Below are 21955 nucleotides of genomic sequence, written 5' to 3' on the forward strand. Positions count from 1 at the left end.
TCAACTGTAAGTGCTGTTATTGTGAAGTGGAAACGTCTCGGAGCAACAGCTCAGCCGTGAAGTGGTAGGCCACATAAGCTCACAGAATGGGACCGCTGAGTGCTGAAGTGAGTAGCACATAAAAATCGTCTGTCCTCGGTTGCAACACTCACTACTGAGTTCCAAACTGCCTCTGGAAGCAACATCAGCACAACAACTGTTCGTTGGGAGGTTCATGAAATGGGTTTCCATGGCCAAGCAGTCGCACACAAGCCTAACATCACCATGCGCAATGCCAAGCGTCAGCTGGAGTGGTGTAAAGCTCGCCACCATTGGACTCTGGAGCAGTGGAAAGGCGTTCTCTTGAGTGATGAATCACGCTTCACCATCTGGCATTCCGACAGACGAATCTGGGTTTAGCGGATGCCAGTAGAACGCTACCTACCCGAATGCATAGTGCCAACTGTAAAGTTTGGTGGAGGGGGAATATTGGTCCTTGGCTGTTTTTCATGGTTCTGGCTCAGCCACTTAGTTCCAGTGAAGGGAAATCTTAACGCTACAGCATACAATGACATTCTAGACGATTGTGTGCTTCCAACTATGTGGAAATTGTTTGGGGAAGGCCTTTTCCTGATTCAGCATGACAATGCCCCCATGCATAAAGCGAGGTCCATGCAGAAATGGTTTTTTGAGATCAGTGTGGAAGAACTTGACTGGCCTGCACAGAGCCCTGACCTCAACCCCATCGAACAGCTTTGGGATGAATTGGAACGCCGACTGTGAGCCAGGCCTAATCACCCAACATCAGTGCCCGACCTCACTAATGTTCTTGTGGCTGAATGGAAGCAAATCCCCACAGCAATGGTCCGACATCTAGTGGAAAGCCTTCACAAAAGAGTGGAGGCTGTTATAGCAGCAAAGGGGGGACAAACTCCATATTACTGCCCATGATTTTGGAATGAGATGTTTGATGTTCGGGTGTCCACATACATTTGCTCATGTAGTGTATGTAATTAGTTCAAGGCCTTTGCACCATTTGTGTTTCATGTTGTAATAGGACTTTTGAACCATGTGACTTTTGAACCAGTATCAGCAGTATTAAGGGCACGTGTTAGGGTTGTCTAATGTGGCCCAGTTGGGTGGATGGATTGATTCGTTTTACTGTAGCAAGGATAATATTGGCTGGTCCTGTGTCCTCCGTGTTGAACCAAGAAGGAGCTTCAGATAGGTCTATTCCCACCAAACAGTGAAGCCGCACCTTGGAGTAGGGCCGTCCACAGCAAAATATACCTTTGAAAAGAATCTGGATGACTAATAACAATTAGATAAAAGAAGACAGTGGAGAGATAAAAAAAACAGGTCGCAATGAGAAGAGAATGTTATTGTACTTCTACGTACAACAGTAAAAAATCATATTGATCCCAACATGAGCATTCATTTTGCTTTGGGCCATCAGCCTCCCATCACCGCAAGCATGTCCGCATTAACTGGTCCAGCATGTGGGCACACAAAGGCCTATTCTATTGGAAGGATACAATAACATCAGCATACACTATTTGAATGCAGATGGGACAGCTAGGTTTACATAACCATGGAACGTATGAAGTGCTCTGGTATTCCCCTTTGCTAAACCAGATTTGCATTACACCAGAAATACAGCTTTTATTCCAAATCCATAAAAATAATATCCAAGAAGCATAGACATAAAAATGTTCGAAATTGTGTCGATGTGCAATACATTATTTTGGCACAGTTGGTCGGGGAGCATTTTAATAATTCGGTTTTACTCTCACAGCAGAGAGAAAATAGGAATCTTCCTTTCTTTTAAGAGTATTGGGTTTGGTGGGGTTAATGGGGGTAAAGAAAAGAGACTGTGGCTAAAGAAGGGGGACGACACGAGAATGAAATGGTGGCGTATTGCCTGCTTGAAGCCCAAGTGGCAGCGATAATGTACTATATTAAAAACTTATGGGCTAACAGGATGGCCTGGTGGTACGCACATTCGCCTCTAAGCTGTGTAGCCTGGGTTTGAATCCCGACCCAGGTATAAACTGCCATCCTGGTGTTTCACAGTTAGGGTGATTCATCAATTTGGGTGCCATCCCTTGGATGGATGTTAAGCGGGCATCCCATCTGCCAGCATTCATTGGTGGTCGCTAAAAGTCCCATGGTGTCCTTCGAGAAGAGTAGGCAAGCTATCACTGGCACCATGGACAAATTACAAATTCCTGACCTAACCAGCAGAGGGCATTGCATCAGTAGCGCAGCCACGCCTTCAGCCAATGATGCTACCCCGCAGTGTTGTGCTGCATACAAATGAAGAAGAATAACCTCCTGACTTTAAATATCATTATCACAGCTGCAACGGTGAGTTAAATGAAATGAGGGTGCAACAACGCACTGGTGAGAGGTTAACACACGATCAAGATAAGATGCTGAAAGAAAGAGTGGTTTACCTGCAGAGAGAAGGTAAGTTTAAGAGCTGCATTACTCATGGCCCCAGCAGGGACTGGAATCTCACTTGATCGCAGAATTCGCTTGGACCCCTGTTGCAGAAACACACCACATTGTACGTGGTTATCATCCAGCCATTTTGTTTGACTTTCTGGTTTTCAGTTTCCCACCGTGGAAGCTTTTCTTCTCTCGTTGGAGTGACCTGCTTCCAAAGTTAAGTAAACTCTTCCGGATTTGTCTCTGTTGCCATCGACTGATTATTGTCAGTCCCATAATTATTTTTCCTCGTCTTCTCTTTTCGTTCCTACTCCCCTGTTACTCCGTCAACTCAAATCTTTCAATGACAATTATAAAATGTTTAATCTTTCAATAAAACATAAAATCTTAACAATTATAGAAAAATTTCCAATTGTCCGTCTCCCATACTGCTTCCTCTCCTTCCCTTCCTTGATCATCCACAAACCCGTGCCTCGTCTACAATTGCGTCCATACACCGCAGTCTTTCGGCGTGCCCTCAGCCACCCTTCCCACCATTCCAATTCTGATGCCCTTGGAATTCTCAAATCAAGCCCGTGGAATGCAGATGTTTGGGCTTACAGTGGCAAATCCCTTCCTATTAGTAACCGTCCCCACATCATCTGCTTCACACCCAGGTCCCCCTACATCCGGTCTCTTGTCGGGTCTGTCTCTGGTGTACGCTCCCCTACCAACACTTTAAATGGCACCATGGCTGACTCTGTTCATGAGAAGGCCGAATGCCTCAATTCTGTGTTTTTTTTGTGCAAGTGGAAGATTTAGAGCGGAATGGAATGAAACAAAATGGAAAGGGGGGGAAAACAGCAACAGCAGAGTAGAGGGGTAGGGGAGATCAAAGAGAGGGGGAGAAGGACACATGGGGTGAACAAGTTGCATATATCCTGAAACACAGTAAGAAGAAGAAGGGGAAATTGGGGATGAAACAGAAAAGGAACAAAACCAACTGACAACTAACAAACAAAAATAGGTGGGAGAGAGGGGGGGAAGAAATCACGATAACCTGGAAAAGGAGAGTGTTTGGTAATGTGGTCATTTTGGGGTAGAAAGATCACGAGTATGCATGGGGATGACCTGAGAAAGTGGTGAACAGATGTCTTGATGCCCCGTAGGGAAGAAAGGGCCTGAACAGACTGGGGAAGTTGGTTCCAGAGGCAATAGAAAAGAGGAACAAATGAATGGAGGTGAACAATGAGCCTGGATTTGGGGAGCTCAACAAGAAAAGGGTTACTGGCAGACTGTGTACCTTGCAAAACCCTGGAGGGACAGAACAAAGAGGATAGAGGGTGCAAGATGAAAAAGGAAGCGATAGAATACAGAGATGCCACCAACTCCTCTGTGATGCGAAAGTAACAGGCCTAGACATTCAGCTTCGTGCTGGGAGATCCCAATTAATTTGAGGGCCTTGCTTTTCATGGCATCAAGAAGGGCAAGGTTTGCAGCAGCAACACCAGTCCAAAGGGGAGAGCAGTACTCCATCAAGGTGAGAATTGAGGCCTTGTAGATTGTCAAAAGTTCTGATTCGCCAAGGAAAGATTGGGGAAAAGTTTGCTTTGCTTTGATGTTTGCTTTCAAATCTTGCATACCCAACCCCTCACTTCCTTTATCTACCGTAGCCTCTTATACCCAACTGCTTCTGGACACTGCTTTGGTCACAGCACAAGGTTAAGTTTCTGACAACCCTAGAGTCCAATTCTGCAACATGCATGGATGACATCATCGCATGTATCCTAAAAAAAATCTCCTACTCTTGCACATCTTTATTCTGCTCTGTTCACCCTGTCATTGGCTCATGGTCTCCTGCCATCCATCTACCTGGAGGTCACTGCAATACACAAACATCGTATAGAACAGATCATCTTAACTACGGGCCGATTAGCTTACTTTTACAGTAATTATAAGCAAAGTCATGGAATCCATCATTGCAGTTGACATCAAATCCTTCCTTTTCCCCAATGGCCTGACCTCAGGCCATCAGTTCAGGTTCAAACCCAGTGCCCCACCTTTGACATGTTGCTTCCGGCTCTCCGATAATGAATGGAGGCCCTCAATCTCAGACATGGTATCAGGACATCTCTTTGGGCATATCTTGAACATTTGAACCAGTCTGGCACCTCACCATCTCCAAGATTTCTGCCTGTGGGAACCAAGGCCACCTCCACTCCAAACACACCCCTTCCTTTCCATGGTATTGTGATTCCCCTGTCTGTCTCCCTCACCTTCTTTTCATTTTCTGTTCCATTTCTGTTTCATTCACATTTCCCTTCCTCTTGCTATGTCTACCTCCGCCACCAAGGGTGGATGGAGGTTATGTTTTCACTCCTGTCTGTTTGCTTGTCCATTTGTTTGTGAACAGGATATTTCAAAATGTTACAGATGGATTTGGGCGAAACTTGGTGAACAGGTTGGATATGTGACAATGACGAATCCATTCGATTTTGGTAAAGATTCGAATGCGGATCCGGATACAATAATTTTTTATTGAGTGATAGGACCAAAAACTACACACAGTATGATATTTAAAAAAGTTGCGGATGGCTTCTTACAAAAACTGATGGGTGAGTTGGGTAAGTGACAAGAACATGCTGATTTGATTTTGGTTCAGATCCTGATGCAGATGTGCCCTATCAGTGGGTACAAAACGTACACTGTTCAGCCTCGCGGAGGGATGCGCTCTACTCAGTGCCGTTCTACTTGAGCTTGTGTCTTGTTTGTTCACCCCTTTGTCTACCTCCCCCCTGCCCTTGATCCCATTCTTCCTCCAAGTCCCTAAACTTTGCTGTGGTTGTGTTCCCCACCCTCCATTTCAATTGTGTTCTTCTTGTTTTGTTATGTCATATGTCCTTGTCCATTCTGTGTTCTAGTTCTTCCATGAGCTTTGACTTCACATAAAAACAAGACCAAAAGTCTAACAGCGGTGCAGCAGGGCTTGTAAAATATTATAAACCACAAACACATATGATTAGCTTTTTAAACAGTCGCTAATCCTGTTTATAATATTAAACAAAGAAATTTGGAGGAATCCCGACATCCGTGAGGTAAGCTTTACTTACAGAACTGAGGGAAGATCGACTGTAATCTATATACCCCACAAGGGTTGGGGTGTGCTCATTCACCAAGCAGCTAGCAAGCGCTTGCCAAGCCAGCCATTCCTTCACCAGAACTGAGGGAAGATCGACTGTAATCTATATACCCCACAAGGGTTGGGGTGTGCTCATTCACCAAGCAGCTAGCAAGCGCTTGCCAAGCCAGCCGTTCCTTAACGGTTTTGAATGGAGTGCTTGTTCGAATGCTTAAACCACTTGGCGACCTCTCCACAAGAAATATGGGAATTGAACACATAACCAATGTTGTTGAGACTCGACTATAGATCGACTGTAATCTATATACCCCAAAGAGGAATGACCCTTTCTGCAGCTCCCGTAGTGAGCGGGTGTAGGCCTACTTGTAAATTCAAATGTCAGTCTGTGGAGCAGCCATCATAATGACATCATAGACGTAATGACGTAACGGACACAAAACCGCCGCTTCTTTAATATGCAGAGCAGAGCAGGGGTTGGCCTTTTTCAGGCACCGTGGTCCCCTTTTTGAAGCAATGTTTTATGGCCGGATGCCCTTCCTGCCACCAACCCTGTTAGTCGCCTCTTGCGACACACAGGGAGTTACCAGTAAACTGGTACTCAATTTGCCGACCTCAGAAGGATGACAGGCTGAGTCAACCCCCCTGGCGTTGATTCAGCGATCAACCGGGATTCGAACCCAGGATCCTAGGATCCCAAGCCAGCAGCCGAACCGCTAAGCCAACACCAGGCCTATTTCGAAAATGATATTACTATAAATAAAAAAAACCGTGGTGAATTCTTTACTTCCTCGGTTATTAATATTAATGCCGAAAACCGCTCATCATTGATCATGAACCATACACCGCTTCAATCCATTAACCTTCCATTCATGACATTTGGATTAAAGTATTATGGTTATAGCCGGCGAAGCCGGTGTTGTCAATAAACGCGTACGTATTATGTCGAAAACCAGATTATGCTGTATCCCTTGGCTTGAGAATTCCGAAGCGCAATGGAGGCCGCCATCGACCGGATGCGGAAGTTTGCATAAAACAATTGCTAAAAAGTTCAATAGGAGTTTGTTTCACCCGTCGTTGTTTGATTCACAATCTAATGCACCTCTAATTTGTAATTAAAATACGTGAAGACCAACCTCGTTATCTTCAACGAAAATCGTCACCAAACACCGGAACCAATGAGATTCGAGCATTTGAATGCATAAAACAATTGCGAAAAAGTTCAATAGGAGTTTGTTTCACCCGTCTTTGTTTGATTCACAATCTAATGCACCTCTAATTTGTAATTAAAATACGTTAAGACCAACCTCGTTATCTTCAACGAAAATCGTCACCAAACACCAGAACCAATGAGATTCGAGCATTTGAAAAATATTTTTAAAAAGCTTATTACGCGTTTCGGAGGGTGAAAACGGCGTCAAATATTCTAAAATTGACGAAGAATTATTTTTTAGAAATCTCGCGGCCGTCGGGGATAGTTTTTCACGGCCGGAAATATCCGAAGTTGAGACGGAATTCACCGAATTAATCAAGAAGTAAATTTTATCAATTTTAACTTCATCCAGAATGCAAATGGTACCTACTACACCGACTACACCTACTACACCGATGGTACCTACTACACCTACCTACTACCAACTACCTAACCTACTGATGCCATAGTGATGGGTAAAATAGTGGCAAGAGGCTTTGGCTTCGCCGGCTCATTGGGGCTTTGCAGTCGGGTACTAGTATTTACTACAATATTATGATTACAAAAACGATAATACTGAAACAATACACTACTGTGTTAAGAAACCTGGGCTTAATTTGTCCAGAGCGGTCAGAAGATGAGGCATAATACCTAAGGCCTATACGTACTGTACCATATTGTTGGAAGAGACGTAACGCCGATGCTTTCGATATTCGGTTTGTTTGTGTTTCACACTGAATGAAAAACGTCAAGGTAGAGCATGGCGATTATGATATATGACAGGTTTGACGATATGTTCGGCCTGAACAGCATTTAAATCAAAATGGCGGAGGGTGGAGAGTCAGCCGCTGCACGGCCGTAATGACATCAGATGTAATCACATCACCCTGTCATATGACCAGATTCTCAGCTCTGTGTGGCATACGTTTGAGGGGACATACATACATACATACATACAGACGGACAAACACTGTTCTAGACGGCTCTGCCCAATGGGCTACGCCGTAAAAATAAAAAGTGCAAAGCCAAATTAAGATGCTTTATATTTCAACACTAACCAGCTATCTTTCATTAGATCAGGCCTCACAACAATAAAAGGCAAAAACCTGTGAAGTGAAAAACACGTTCTTCAACTCACTACTATTAATGCTGTGCCAAAAGAGGGGCCCAGGAGTGTCCAAGACGAGCCAAACTTCTTATCCCTACCTTAAAAAGATGCAAGTTTTGCCCATCACATAATGACCCCAAATTCATCGACAAAGTACCCATCAAACATCATCCAGATACCTGCAATTTCACAGCAATGACCACAGATGTGAGGTCCTTGCCCAGATCTTTGAGTAAAAGTAGCTGATCCAATGTCAAGGTCAACATCCTAAAACGAAAGGGAAAAGGGGAAAGCATGGAAAAAGCCAGACATAAGCACATAGCTCATTGTATTCGAACTTATGGTTAAACTCTGTTATAATGTACAATGTTTATTTGTTTATTATCTCATTATGTTTCTTTATGGATACTAGCAACGGTACCCGCCCAGTGGGCGGGGCTTCAATTGGAAGGCCCAAATGAAAAGGTAAAATATCAGAAATTGAAGGTTTATTTTTATTTTAAACGATTCATATAAACATCCGTCAAATCATATCACATGCAAATCATCAAAATCTAAACAGTATCTTACTATAATTCACCAAATGTCCCACAGTGATCGACACACTATGATCATGATCGTGAATCGTGATCGATAATCGTGTTCACAATCGCTATGTCGTATGTACTCCCGATACGTGTTTCCTTCAGTTGAAATGGGTTAGAATTCTCTCAAGCAGGGATTCAACCCGTGTCCTTATAAAAGGTCTTTGGCTGAGGTCACCGAGTCCGATTGGTGCAGCCGTGCAGCGATCGGTGCAGCCGTTTGTGCGGCACCCGGGAAAGCAACATCGGCACAATGAAAACATCGTCACAATGAACGTTATGCGAACGCGAATGTTATACGGGAGTCCAAACCTGAGAATGCTGGAGACCAAAGCTGAAATTGGGAAAACTAAATAGCCTATTTTACTCCTGGAGATCCCAGGATTACCCACCCAAAATATCGTTGCGATCGGTTCAGCAGTTTTTACGGTACCTTCGAACGGACAGACAGACAGATGGACGGACATTTGGTGAATTATAGTAAGATGGATTATGGATCGGTGATTGGATACCTGTGTCACGATTGTGATTTCTGTGTGAGGGTCTCGTTAAGAAGTGAATGTGTTGTCTGTGTTTGTTCCTTCCTTACCCTACAAGTGTCCCTCCTCCCACACAAATTTATTTCATATACAGTAAACCATTAAATATCCTTGTCGTTTCGACCATTCTCAGGCAACTTCTCAGTTTACCTCTTTAGTTTTCGTGCGGGACTTAATTTGGACCATTCGCGGTTTCATTATTTGGGTCCACTTGGGTGGATATCTCACACCAGATGCCTTTCGTAGTTACTTGTGCAAGTGCTCCCCAAACTGTTTCTCATTCTGCAGTTCTACTGGTTTGCCGAGCTGCAGAACGATTTATAAGAAACATCAACAGATTACAAAGGGAATTGATTGAAGAGTTTAATAGCAGGAGGAATGATCTGGCCTTTAGACAGATGACAGAAGGAAGGGGCCATGTTTTATCTGCTTTAACGTAGCAGGATACTTCATTGTAAAGCCGATTTATATTTTACATGTTTACTTCAATTGCGATATGTTTATTTTTGGCTGCCGCCCACCTTCTTATACATTTCTTCAAAGTCCAGGAACCTAACCTCCTTTTTCCCATAGGCCCTTGATTTTAACATTCACGATAATTTCCAGGAGCATAACCCCCACAATAGTTAAGGGTTTACTATACGAGCGGACAATGCATATCAGAGCAAAAACCAAGCCATGAGGTCGAAGGAACTGCCTGCAGAGCTCAGAGACAGGATTGGGTCGAGGTACAGATCTGGGGAAGCCTACAAAAAAAATTCTGCTGCATTGAAGGTTCCCAAGAGCACAGTGGCCTCCATAATTCTTAAATGGAAGAAGTTTGGAACAACCAGGACTCTTCCTAGAGCTGGCCGCCCAGCCAAACTGAGCAATCGGGCGAGAAAGGCCTTGGTAAGAGAGGTGATCAAGAACCCGATGGTCACTCTGGCTGAGCTCCAGAAATCCTGTGTGGAGATGGGAGAAACTTCCAGAAGGACAACCATCACTGCAACACTCCACCGATCTGGGCTTTATGGCAGAGTGGCCAGACGGAAGCCTCTCCTCAGTGAAAGACACATGAAAGCCCGCTTGGAGTTTGCAAAAAAGCACCTAAAGGACTCTCAGACTGTGAGAAACAAGATTCTTTGGTCTGATGAAACCAACATTGAACTGTTTGGCCTTAATTCTAAGCGTGATGTCTGGAGGAAACCAGGCACCGCTCATCACCTGCCCAATACCATCCCAACGGTGAAGCATGGTGGTAGCAGCATCATGCTGTGGGGGTGTTCTTCAGCAGCAGGGACTGAGGGACTGGTCAGGGTTGAGGGAACAATGAACGGAGCAAAGTACAGAGATAGCCTTAATGAAAACCTGAAACAGAGTGCTCAGGACCTCAGACTGGGCCGAAGGTTCACCTTCCAACAGGACCCTAAGCACTAAGCACACAGCAAAGACAACGCAGGAGCGGCTTAGGGACAACTCTGTGAAAGTCCTTGAGTGGCCCAGCCAGAGCCCTGACTTGAACCCAATCGAACATCTCTGGAGAGACATGGAAATGGCTGTCCACCAACAGTCCCCATCCAACCTGACAGAGCTTGAGAGGATCTGCAGAGAAGAATGGCAGAAAATCCCCAAATCCAGGTGTGCAAAGCTTGTCGCGTCATACCCAAGAAGACTCGAGGCTGTAATCGCTGCCAAAGATTCTTCAACTAAGTACTGAGTTAAGGGTCTGAATACTTATGTCAATGTGATATTTCTTTTTTTTCTTTTTAATAAATTTTCAAAAACTTTCTAAAATTGTGTTCTCTTTGTCATTGTGGGGTATTGAGTGTAGATTGATGAGGGAAAATATGAATTTAAATGATTTCAGCATAAGGCTGCAACATAACAAAATGTGAAAAAAGTGAAGGGGTCTGAATACTTTCTGAATGCACTGTATATGTACCGTATACTAAATACTTGACTTCACCACCAAGTATTTTAAAACACCTCACCACCACCACACAACCACGACATAATTCAAAACACCTCACCACGATGTACGCACCACGTTATTAAAAGCACCTCACCGCCACGTTATTAAAATTACCTCACCAAATCCCACTGTGCAATTCAAAGCAAATCACCACACAGTCACTAGACAGGCTTGCTTTAAATGAGGATAAGTATGTGAGTTGTTGTGTTGTGATGATTTACACAAATCATAATATAAACATTTATTTTGCACAAATAAATTTGTAATATTAATGATATTGCATTTTTATAAGCAATTGAAGTTGAAGATTGAAGTTGAACTTCTTTTTTTCTTTTTTAAATAAAAATATACACCCCCTTAGCACATACACACCGGCGACATAGGTGCACACTAGAAGTTTGGCAAGATTTCTCAAACGTTTGAGGGAGCAGTTCAGTAACAACACAACACAGGGCAGACACTGCACAGATATACTTGTATATTGCACTCCCAGGTAAATTCTTTCTGCAGCTCTAAACATCAATCTTCATAATGTTTTGCTGAAGCCTGAAAACCCCAATCTTGTTTGTGTATATGCAGAGAAAGACACACACACACACACACACACACACACACACACACACACACACACACACACACACACACACACACACACACACACACACACACACACACACACACACACACTACCTACCCCACTGTACACGACCATCAAAACCCCCACCTACCCCACCCCTCCAGTGAATGTAAGTCGATAAACAGATAGAGTGAATGAATGTGGTGTTGAAGTCGCGCAGACCTCGCCTGCAGGGCCAAACGGCCTCCTCATGCGTCAAAGGTTGCTTGCGTACCCTTGTGAGACGATATTGCAAATGGTAAGCGAGCAGAGGAATCGTGAAAAGAACTGTTGTGCTGAGTTTCTGTTTATTGGCAATTTATATACAAGTTAGTTTGAGGCCACACAGTGATCCACAGAAGACAGAAATCATATCAACCATTGAAGGGTGCTTGAGAGTACAAAGCACTTATTGAGGAGCTTATAATAACATACACAAACAATTATACATTGCTATTTCCTACAAATTTGACTTGCTAAAGTTTGGTGCATTTTGAGGTCGTCTGAAGGGGAAAACATCACCAAATATACAAATGCTTTTTAAGGTAACAAGTAGGGGTGCGGTAAATAAGTGAGACATATTTGCACAGCTAAAAAAAAGATATGCTCAGGGTAAAAGAGTTTTTTTTGTTAAGACTTTGTCATGGATGACTATTTGTAAGGAGAAGACTATTTCTTTTTGTGATGGATAATTGTGGAACACGCTATTTCCTGGTTCTATTGGACATATTTGGGCTTTGATGACTGACTGCTCTTATGGCAATTGGAGGCATTGGCTTGATTTGGCAAGGCTGTATGCGTTCAAGATGATTCCAAATTCGTTTGTGGAAATGTATCCATTATTCAATTCCAACTGGTAGCTTGTGTTATTTGTGGCCCAAAGCAGTCTGTGTTTATAATATCCATCCATTCTGCTCATCTACAACACTGAGGAGCATTTCCTGTAACTCTTTATTAAGGCAAAGCAAGAGTGTGGTGTTGCTGCTAAATCTCTGCATATTGCAGCGAGACAGGGTGGGTGCGCAGGCCAAAGAAAGCAAGGCACATCTTTTTAATTAAAACTTTTATTTGCATTGTGCAACTTTTTTTTTGTTTAAAGCCATACACTGCATTTAACAGCTTAAACCACAATATGTGACGATCATTACAATTGGCCATGCTTAGAAATAGTCCGCTAAAAGGTTTAAAGGATTATAACCTGAAACCGAAAGCTAAAATTAAATCCTAAACTTATAGGCCAAGAGTAATAGCCGGCGAAGCCGGTGTTGTGAATGAGCGCGTACGTATTATGTTGAAAAGCCAGATTTTGCTGGATCCCTTGAGAATTTCGAAGCTTTGACGCACCAAAATCGCTCAATGGAGGCCGCCATCTTGCGGATGCGGAAGTATGCATAACAAATTGAAAAAAGTTCAATCGGAGTTTGTTTCACCCGTCTTTTTTTGATTCACAATCTTATGCACCTCTAAGTTGTAATTCCAACCTCGGCCCACACGGGCCCTGGTTATCCTCAGCGAAAATCGTCACCAAACACCGGAAGCAATGAGATTCGAGCATTTGAAAAAATATTTCAAAAACCAAATCACTCAATGGAGGCCGCCATCTTCCGGATGCGGAAGTATGCATAAAAAAATTGCAAAAAGGTTAAATAGGAGTTTGTTTCACCCGTCTTTGTTTGATTCACATTCTTATGCACCTCTAATTTGTAATTAAATACTTTAAGACCAACCTCGGCCCGCACGGGCCCTGGTTATCTGCAACGAAAATCGTCACCAATTACCAGAACCAATGAGATTCGAGCATCTGAAAAAATATTTGAAAAACGCTTTTTACCACATTTCGGACGCTGAAAACGGCGTCAAATATTCTATAATAGACGAAGAATTATTTTTTAGAAATCTCGCGGCCGTAGGGGATAGTTTTTCACGGCCGGAAATATCTGAAGTTGAGACGGAATTCACCGAATTAATCAAGAAGGAAATTTTATAAATTTTAATCTCATCCAGAATGCAAATGGTGTCATTTTGAACTAGGTATGGTACCTACTACACCTACCTACTACCAACTACCTAACCTACTGATGCCATAGTGATGGGTAAAATAGTGGCAAGAGGCTTTGGCTTCGCCGGCTCATTGCGGCTTTGCAGTCGGGTACTAGTAGTGTATATAGGCCCAGACCTGGAAAACATTTATAACAAGCTGAAAATTTCAGGAAAGATGTCTATGGGTATGATAAATAACATATAAAAAGTCCCCGAAAATCCTCCTTGTGCTTTTCAAGATGGCCGCCAAAATGGCCGCCATTTTGTTTTTTCATATCTTAACAAGTAAACATGGTAGAAATGCAAACAAAGCGTCGAAACATAGGTTTTCAAATACAAGCAAGCCTATAAAATCATTAGTTACATGATTAAAACACTCAAAATATCCAAAACCAAGATGGCGAACAGTATGACCCCAAATATGGCCACCGTTCTCTATTTTATCATATCTTAGCAACCAGATATGGTAGAAATGCAAATAAAGTGTCTAAATATAGGTTTTCAAACACAGGCAATCCATTTAAATCATGAAGTATATGACTAAAACATTTAAAATATCCAAAACCAAGATGGCGGCCAATATGGCAGTAAATATGGCCGCTGTTCTCAATTTCATATCTTAGCAACCACTTGTGATAGAAATGCATAGGTTTGAAGACCCAAGCAATCTCATGAAATTATTAATTATATGTTTTAAAAACAAAGTGGGTCCATGCACTACCTCGCCGTGTTCCTATCTGTGATGCATTGGAGCAGTTCACAGGAGTGCACACTGGTACCTCAGAGCAACATAAAGACATGCAGCAAAGTACCCAGTCAAGGGATAACAGGGATCATTGCATCTTTGTTGAATGGCTGCAGGCACATCCACCATTTGCTGGATATGAACCAGATCGCCTGGTGTCCCTGTCAACTGGCATTGTTGCAGATACATCTGTAAACTGTGATGATGCTGTGATGATGTGATGATGTGATGATGCTGCAGAAACTGCTCTTCACTCTCTGCAGACCTGGACAAAATCACAGACTGGGCAAACAAGTGGAACATGTCTTTCAATCCTGACAAATCTCACACTCTTACGATGTCTCTCCGAAAAGACCGACTGGACAACCCTCCCATCCACTTTCTGAATAATCCTCTCCAAGAAGTTCTGTCACTCAAGCTTTTGGGTCCCACTATCTGCCATGATCTTTCCTGGGAAAACCACATTTCAAATCTGGCCTCCAAAGCCAGTCGCCGACTGGGCATCCTCCGTCGTGCGAAGTCCTTCCTTGGCACACCAGTGCTCCTCACCACATACAAGGCTTTCATCCGCAGCTCAATGGAATACTGCTCTCCCCTCTGGGCTGGTGCTCCTGCCTCACACCTATCTCGTCTTCACGCTGCTGAAACCAAAGCGTTCAGAATCATTGGAATCTCCTGCGATGAAGCTAACGCCAAGGGCCTTTCACTCACTCACCGCAGGCAGGTTGGTGGTCTTTCCGTCTTCTACCGACTCCTCTCTGGCCTTGCCCCCCCCAGCTCTCTCTGGGCTCTGTCCCCCAAATATTCCTACAGGTCGCACAAGGTCTGCCTGCAACCCTCTTATGGTTAAACTGCCAAAATTAAGACTCTCTGCTCACCTTCACTCATCATTCCTCTTTTCTCCTGCCTCTGGAACAAACTCCCTCACTCTCTTCAATCCCACTCCACCCTCCAGGTCTTTAAAACAGCTGTTCACCACCATCTCTTGTCTTCCCCCATCCAAAACCTTGATCTTTTCTACCCCCGCTAATTTCACCCCAAATCCACTTTTTTGAAATACCAACTTCTGTCCTGGAAGTCCTTGGTGTCCTTGTGTTTTATACTTCTCCCACCCCCCCCCCCCCGTTCCCACGACCCCTCCCCCCAAGCCCTCTCCCTCCCACACATCTCCCTGCTCTCAAATGATATGTTTGTGTGCTTCCCCTTCTCTCCCCATCTTGTCTTCTGCTCCTTCTTTTTATATATTTTGTTTGTCTGGTTGATTTGTTTGTGAAATAAATGTTAGCTCTTTCACGAGCCTCGATTCAGTATACCAAAAAAAAAAAATGCTGTTGAAATTGGTCAAGCAGCAGCATCAGAAATGGCTGGTAAGAAGTTAACAGACATCACGCTACGCCGCAATGACAAGGTGAAGACGATTGGTGCCAAGAGTAAGACAGTCAAAGTCAGGGGACAAAACACAGAAGTCAATCCAAGTCTCTTATTCAACAGAATCACATGTGTCCTGAATAACAGTTCTGAGATGGGATCATTCTTGGCTTACGAACTTGCTCCTCAGCCACCTTCCCTTTTCCAAGGCGGTGTGATGCGGAAGCCAACAAAGAGTTCCCTGGGTCTCCTGGTGAAATCATTCACACAGCAATCCAACCTGCTAGAGAATTGTCTCTTTGTCTTAGATGGTGGCCACCTACTTCAATCAGTTGTTTGGCCACAACCGTACACCGATGCTGGTGTATATAAATCATATATTTCATACATCCTGAAGCATTATGGAGCTCAATAAACCGTGGTGTTTGATGGATATGGTAGCACAACTTCAACAAAGGTAGCTGAGCAGAGACGGAGAGCCCAGAAGTGTACATCCAGTGATATCATATTTGAGGATAATATGCCAACCACCACAACACAAGCAGCATTCTTAGCTAACAGTAACAATAAGAAGAGACTGATACAAACACTACGTGAAAAGATGCTTATGGCTGGCATACGTGTCAAGCAGGCTGAAGCAGACGCAGACACACTGATTGTTTCAACAGCGCTAGTCGTTGCAGAGTCAGAAGAGCTGCCAGTTGTTGTCGTTGGTACAGACACTGACTTACTTGTCATGTTGGTGGCTCGAGCAACCGCTACTACAGATATGTACATGTTATGCCACAGCAATCCTGTAACGGTCTACAACATTCATGATATTCAGCATGCCATAGGAGACACCAGCAATCACTTGATGTTTCTACATGCTGTGACAGGTTGTGACACTGTGTCTGCAATCTATAGTCAGGGCAAGCGTAAAGCTTTCAACATTGTGTACCAAAAACAGGACCATGACTTGTTGGATACCTTCACAAAAATTGGAAGTACCCATGACGAGGTGAAACGAGCAGGAGAAAGCTTTATTCTCAAGCTGCATGGGGCCAGCAACTTTGAATCACTTGATGAATACCGCCACATTGCATACAAACCGGCAATTGGTCGCAGTTCCCTGAGTTCATCTTTTCAGCTAGCAAGTCTGCCTCCAACTAAAGCTGCAGCAAAGCAACATTCGTACCGCACTTATCTCACGGTTCAAGAATGGATGGGAAATACTTTGCCACCAACAGATTGGGGATGGAGGTCACAGGATAATACCCTCGCACCAGTGGAAACTGACCTCCCTGTTGCCCCTGACACTTTGCTCAACATGGTTTCATGTGGGTGCAAAGTTGATGGATGTGGTGGTATGTCATGTGGATGCAAGAAACAGGGATTGTTTTGCACTTCAATGTGCAGCAAATGTACCGGCCAATCATGCAAGAATACTACACCAACATTGTTGGATACGGATGATGAAGATACAGCACCAATACCATTGGATAACGAGACTGAAGATGACAAGGAGGATCATCCATGAAGCAACATGGTAATAAATGACTTTATGTTCAATTCATAAACTATGAAAAGAACTAAGCTTAGAGGGTATTGAGGCTTCCCTAATTTCCTTTTATATTATACATAATTGATATGTGCCTACTCATAAAAGTAAGGTTTGATTTGGCTTGGATTTGTCAGCCACACTGACGTTCATACTGGCCGCCATCTTGATTTTTACATTTTGGGCTTTTTAATCATGTGATTAATGATTTCATTGGATTGCTTGTGTCTTCAAACCTATATTTAGACACTTTGTTTGCATTTCTATCATATGTGGTTGCTAAGATATGATAAAATAGAGAACGGTGGCCATATTTGGCACCATACTGGCCGCCATCTTGGTTTTGGATATTTTGAGTGTTTTAATCATGTAATTAATGATTTTATAGGATTGCTTGTGTTTGAAAACCTACGTTTCGACACTTTGTTTTCATTTCTACCATGTCTACTTGTTAAGATATGATAAAAAACAAAATGGCGGCCATTTTGGCGGCCATCTTGAAAAGCACAAGGAGGATTTCCGGGGACTTTTTATACGTTATTTATCATACCCATAGGCATCTTTCCTGAAATTTTCAGCTTGTTATAAATTTTTTCCAGGTTTAGCTTCTAATTCTTGGCCTATTATGACCTTCCATACCTTGTTTGACTGGTCCAACTGCACACAATTTAAAGGCGTGCAAAAAAGCATTATATCAATTTCTCCAACCTCCTATTCAATGTCTGGAATAAATAATGGTATTCTTGATTTCCCATACAAAATGTAACAATTACTTCACCGCACAGACAGGTTTCATGTTTTGTCTTTGTTGTACTTCCGCTATCTCCAATGAATCAGTCTCATTAGAGCAATGGGATCTTAACAAAATAAATGCTTTCACAACAAGCCAACATCCTGAACACAGAGCCAACATTTTGAGCTCTTTACCCCACAATTGGTAGTGTTAAATCAGAGTCTCTGTACATTCAATTCAAATGTAGGCCTACCCCAAATTTCTCCCCCTGTAAGTACATGATGCAGCACTAAAAAAGGAGGAACAATGCAATCTGTGGTGCACCGAACCATGCAACAACAGCATCGGTGCGGAACAATTAAACAGCGTAATTATATATATATATATGTCAGAGTTAAAGATAGAAGTGACCCATAAAATGTTCCATTCCTGTTGAGGCTTTACTTATATAGGGGTTTCGTGTTTATTAGTCCGTCCAGCTGGCAGGGAGTCAAATGAAGACTGATTTGCAATGGAGTAAGAAAGCCTCAAAGCATATAAGAACTGAAATAGTAGAAATACACAGACAGTTGCTGGCATACAGATTGATTGTAATCATTAGATCCTTCGCTTTTATCACAAATACCAATCAGTTTTTGTAAAAAAAAATCCAAAAAATTCTGACTTTCTTAATTGTCCCCTTCACCCTGCAGCAAACATCGGATTTAAAAATGAACTGCATTATTTTGCTTGACATCCAACATACAGAACTAACATCAGAGATCTTTGGTGTTATTAGGAGAGGATCGTCACATCGACGTACTGCAAAAACATATAAACTGGAGTATTCATTCCACAAGCAATTATATGTTTGACTGATTTGTTTCAATAGCAACACCTGCTCCCGCCTGGGTGTGGGGATGGGGAGTAGACCGTGGACAAATTGGGGCAAATATAATTTTTGATGTGGCTGATAATACCCCGGCCCCTGTCTGCAACAGGGGGTCACTAAACCACTTGCACTGTGGCACGTGCACAGGCGAAAACTGTGTCAACTCCTTCACCCCTCGCGGAGGGATGGGGCATCGTTTTGTGCCCGTGACCTCACCATGGGCACTACCAACATGTATGCAAGATTTGATGGAGATTGGGCTTGCCCCATTTGTTTTTCTATAATTTTCAGACATACACACATGCTTATTTAATTATTATAATTATTTATGAATTGCCTTATTTAATATTTAAAGTAGGATTGTTGTAAACAAAATCGTTTTAGCATTTCAAAATCAAACTTTCATGCATGAAATTCAGTTTGTTGAGAGAGCACCAATCGTAGCACACGACCAGATAGAATAGGTCTTGACTTGGCTGCAAGATGGTCTACAGCTCAAAGTATGCACACTCACCTCTGAGCAAAATAGCCTGGGTTTGAATCTCGGCCCAGTTATAAACAGTCATCCTGGTGTCTTGCAAGGCAAGATATATGTCTCTCTTGGATTCTGTGGAATCTGAAGTTCTCAAAATGATTGGCTTCTCCCACAGTGACACATAGCATGATGAAAGGCAATGAGCCAATTTGCTCTCACATGGGAGATATGTCTTCTGGCTTCTTTGTTTTTACCACCTATTTATATTGGGTCTAGGATTAATATGCCCTGGTGTTGGGCTAGCGGCTAGGGTGCCGGCTTAGGATACCTAGGATCCTGGCTTCGAATCCCGGTCGATCGCTGAATTAACGCCAGGGGGGGTTGACTCAGCCTGTCATACCTTCCGAGGTCGGCTAATTGAGTACCAGTTCACTGGTAATTCCCTGGTTGTCGTAAAAGGCGACAAAAAGGGTTGGCGGCAGGAAGGGCATCCGGCCATAAAACCATTGCTTCAAAAAGGAGACCGAAAAACAACAACAACCACGGTCCCCGAAAAAGGCCAACCCTCGCTTTGCGGGGAAAAATGGCCTCTAAAGGTGGTTTATTTATTTATTTTTATATTGGGTCTAGCTCTCCGCATTCTCAGCCCCATGATCCTCCCCAGCAACTGCAGGATGCACGTGCTCTTCGAGTAGCTGCCTTCTGATTAAACTCCCCAAACTAAAATGACACCTGGTAGAACACATACCTCCCAGAGGCAGAACAGTTTACATTTTGGATCCCATTGATAGGCCGGATCCGGATTCCGACTTGAACCAATAATCACCTTGTTCTTGTCGCCTAACCAACTCATCTTCCCAGTTTTGTCACAAATAATCCAACACTTCTTGAAATATTATGCTATATATCGTATTTGGCCCCATCACTCAATGGTGAAGAATCACAAAAAATTAACGTATCTCGATCCGGATTAAAATCCTCAACATAATTGAATCAATTCTTCCTTGTAACACATCCAACCTGTCCACCACGTTTCGTCCGAATCCGTCCACAACTTTTTGAGATATCGTGCTATCTAGCATTTTTTGCCCTATCACCCAAAGGTGAAAAATCACCTCAGACACAGCTCCTCAGATACCTCAGATACAAATTCCTCAGATACAAAAACACCTCAGATACAAATTCCTCAGATACAGCTCTGGAGCTTCACCAAAATCTAATCATTTCGTCCTGGGCACACACCCAACCTCTCCCCAAAATTTCGTATGAATACACCCATAATTATGAAGGACAGACAACAACAACAACAACAACAACAACAACAGGCATTTTAAGCTCATTTTTCCTGCTAGAGCAACAAGGACAGCGACATCCCTATGAAGGACAGACATGAGTATTATATACCTTCATTGTGCAACCCCTAGTCATCCTGTCAAGTTTGGTTGAGATTGGATAAGTAACGACGGAATGTATCGCGGTGAAAAAATCATCAGACAAACAGACAGACAGACGCCAAATTGCAAATTTTAGTATAATTAATTATTTATTGCCCAAAGTTAGCCCATTACACATAGACACCCCTCCGTTGATACATTGACATCATGCAACACCTTCCGTTGATGTCACCCCATGTAAGCACATGTCATGACTCATGAGATCAGACGTGGATATTAATGATGTGCACATAATATTTAAAAAAATACAATGGGATGATCTGTGGAACTATTGTATCATGAGCTGTCACAACATAAACGGATTCAGTAAATGTCTGATTGTTTCGCCTCATCCTTGCCTCTTCATCGGAGAGGTTATTCGGATTACTGCAATACTGCATCCACATCTGAAGAAACAAGTTATTTGGTGCTTGTTGCATGTGCAGTGTGCTGAGGTCTTGCAGTCACATCTCAATAATTCTGTGCGTATGGATAGTAGTGCTTCCAGCTGCATTAACGTGGAGATTAAAGTGTCCATGTCACTATACTCCCAGCCAAATTCCTCAGGAAGTGGGAGAACAGGTCGTGCAATAGTTGCGTGGTGCCGTCATTTGATGCTGATGTGTTTTTAGGTGAGTCATAATGATTTTTTTTTCCATGTTCACTGAACTGGCTTGTTGAATCACACACGATGATTGCATGAAAAGCAGGCAGGTTTCTGATAATGCGGTGTACAGTCATAAGAATTGCCTTACATAATGTTGGGTTGGTGGAAGGGATGCACAATGGAACGAAGGGAAGAGTTTTGGTTGGTCCTGGGTTGTCAGAGGAGTTCAATGTGAACATCGGTTTGAGGCAGGGAAGCGCTATGGTATCGGGAGGATGTTGTATGCAGACGATCTGGGTGTTGTGGTGGAGAGTAGGTGTCAGATGCAGGAAGTACTGGTGGAGTAGAAGGAGGCATTTGAGAAACATGGGCAGAAGATGAGCGTGTAGCAGACAGAGGTGATGTGGGTTGGGCAGCAGATAAAATAAATTAAGATCAGGTAAGAGAGGAAGAAGATCAGACAAGGGAATTGGTTTGAGTATCTGGGTGGAACAGTGACCGGGGATGGTAAGTCAGTGGCAGAGGTGCGGAGGAGGATACAGGTGGATGCAAGTGCATGGAGGAGGGTGGAGGGTGTAATGGCAGACAGAAAGATGTCAAAGAAA

General features: G+C 43.1%; 1 protein-coding gene across 4 annotated transcripts in view; it reads right to left on the reverse strand.

The window, feature by feature from the left end:
- LOC137418337 (phosphofurin acidic cluster sorting protein 1) overlaps positions 1-21955 on the reverse strand; it is a 118445-nt gene that overhangs the window by 58501 nt on the left and 37989 nt on the right. For all 4 annotated transcript variants that reach the window (XM_068104378.2, XM_068104377.2, XM_068104380.2 and 1 more), the window contains exons 2-3: positions 8025-8112; positions 2436-2525 (exon numbers count right to left, since the gene is read on the reverse strand). In XM_068104378.2, the coding sequence (XP_067960479.2) occupies positions 2436-2525; positions 8025-8112 (178 nt within the window). The remainder of the gene's footprint in view (positions 1-2435; positions 2526-8024; positions 8113-21955) is intronic.

Source organism: Myxine glutinosa, chromosome 9 (assembly GCF_964187855.1).
Source record: "Myxine glutinosa chromosome 9, kmMyxGlut1.1, whole genome shotgun sequence".
Taxonomy (NCBI): domain Eukaryota; kingdom Metazoa; phylum Chordata; class Myxini; order Myxiniformes; family Myxinidae; genus Myxine; species Myxine glutinosa.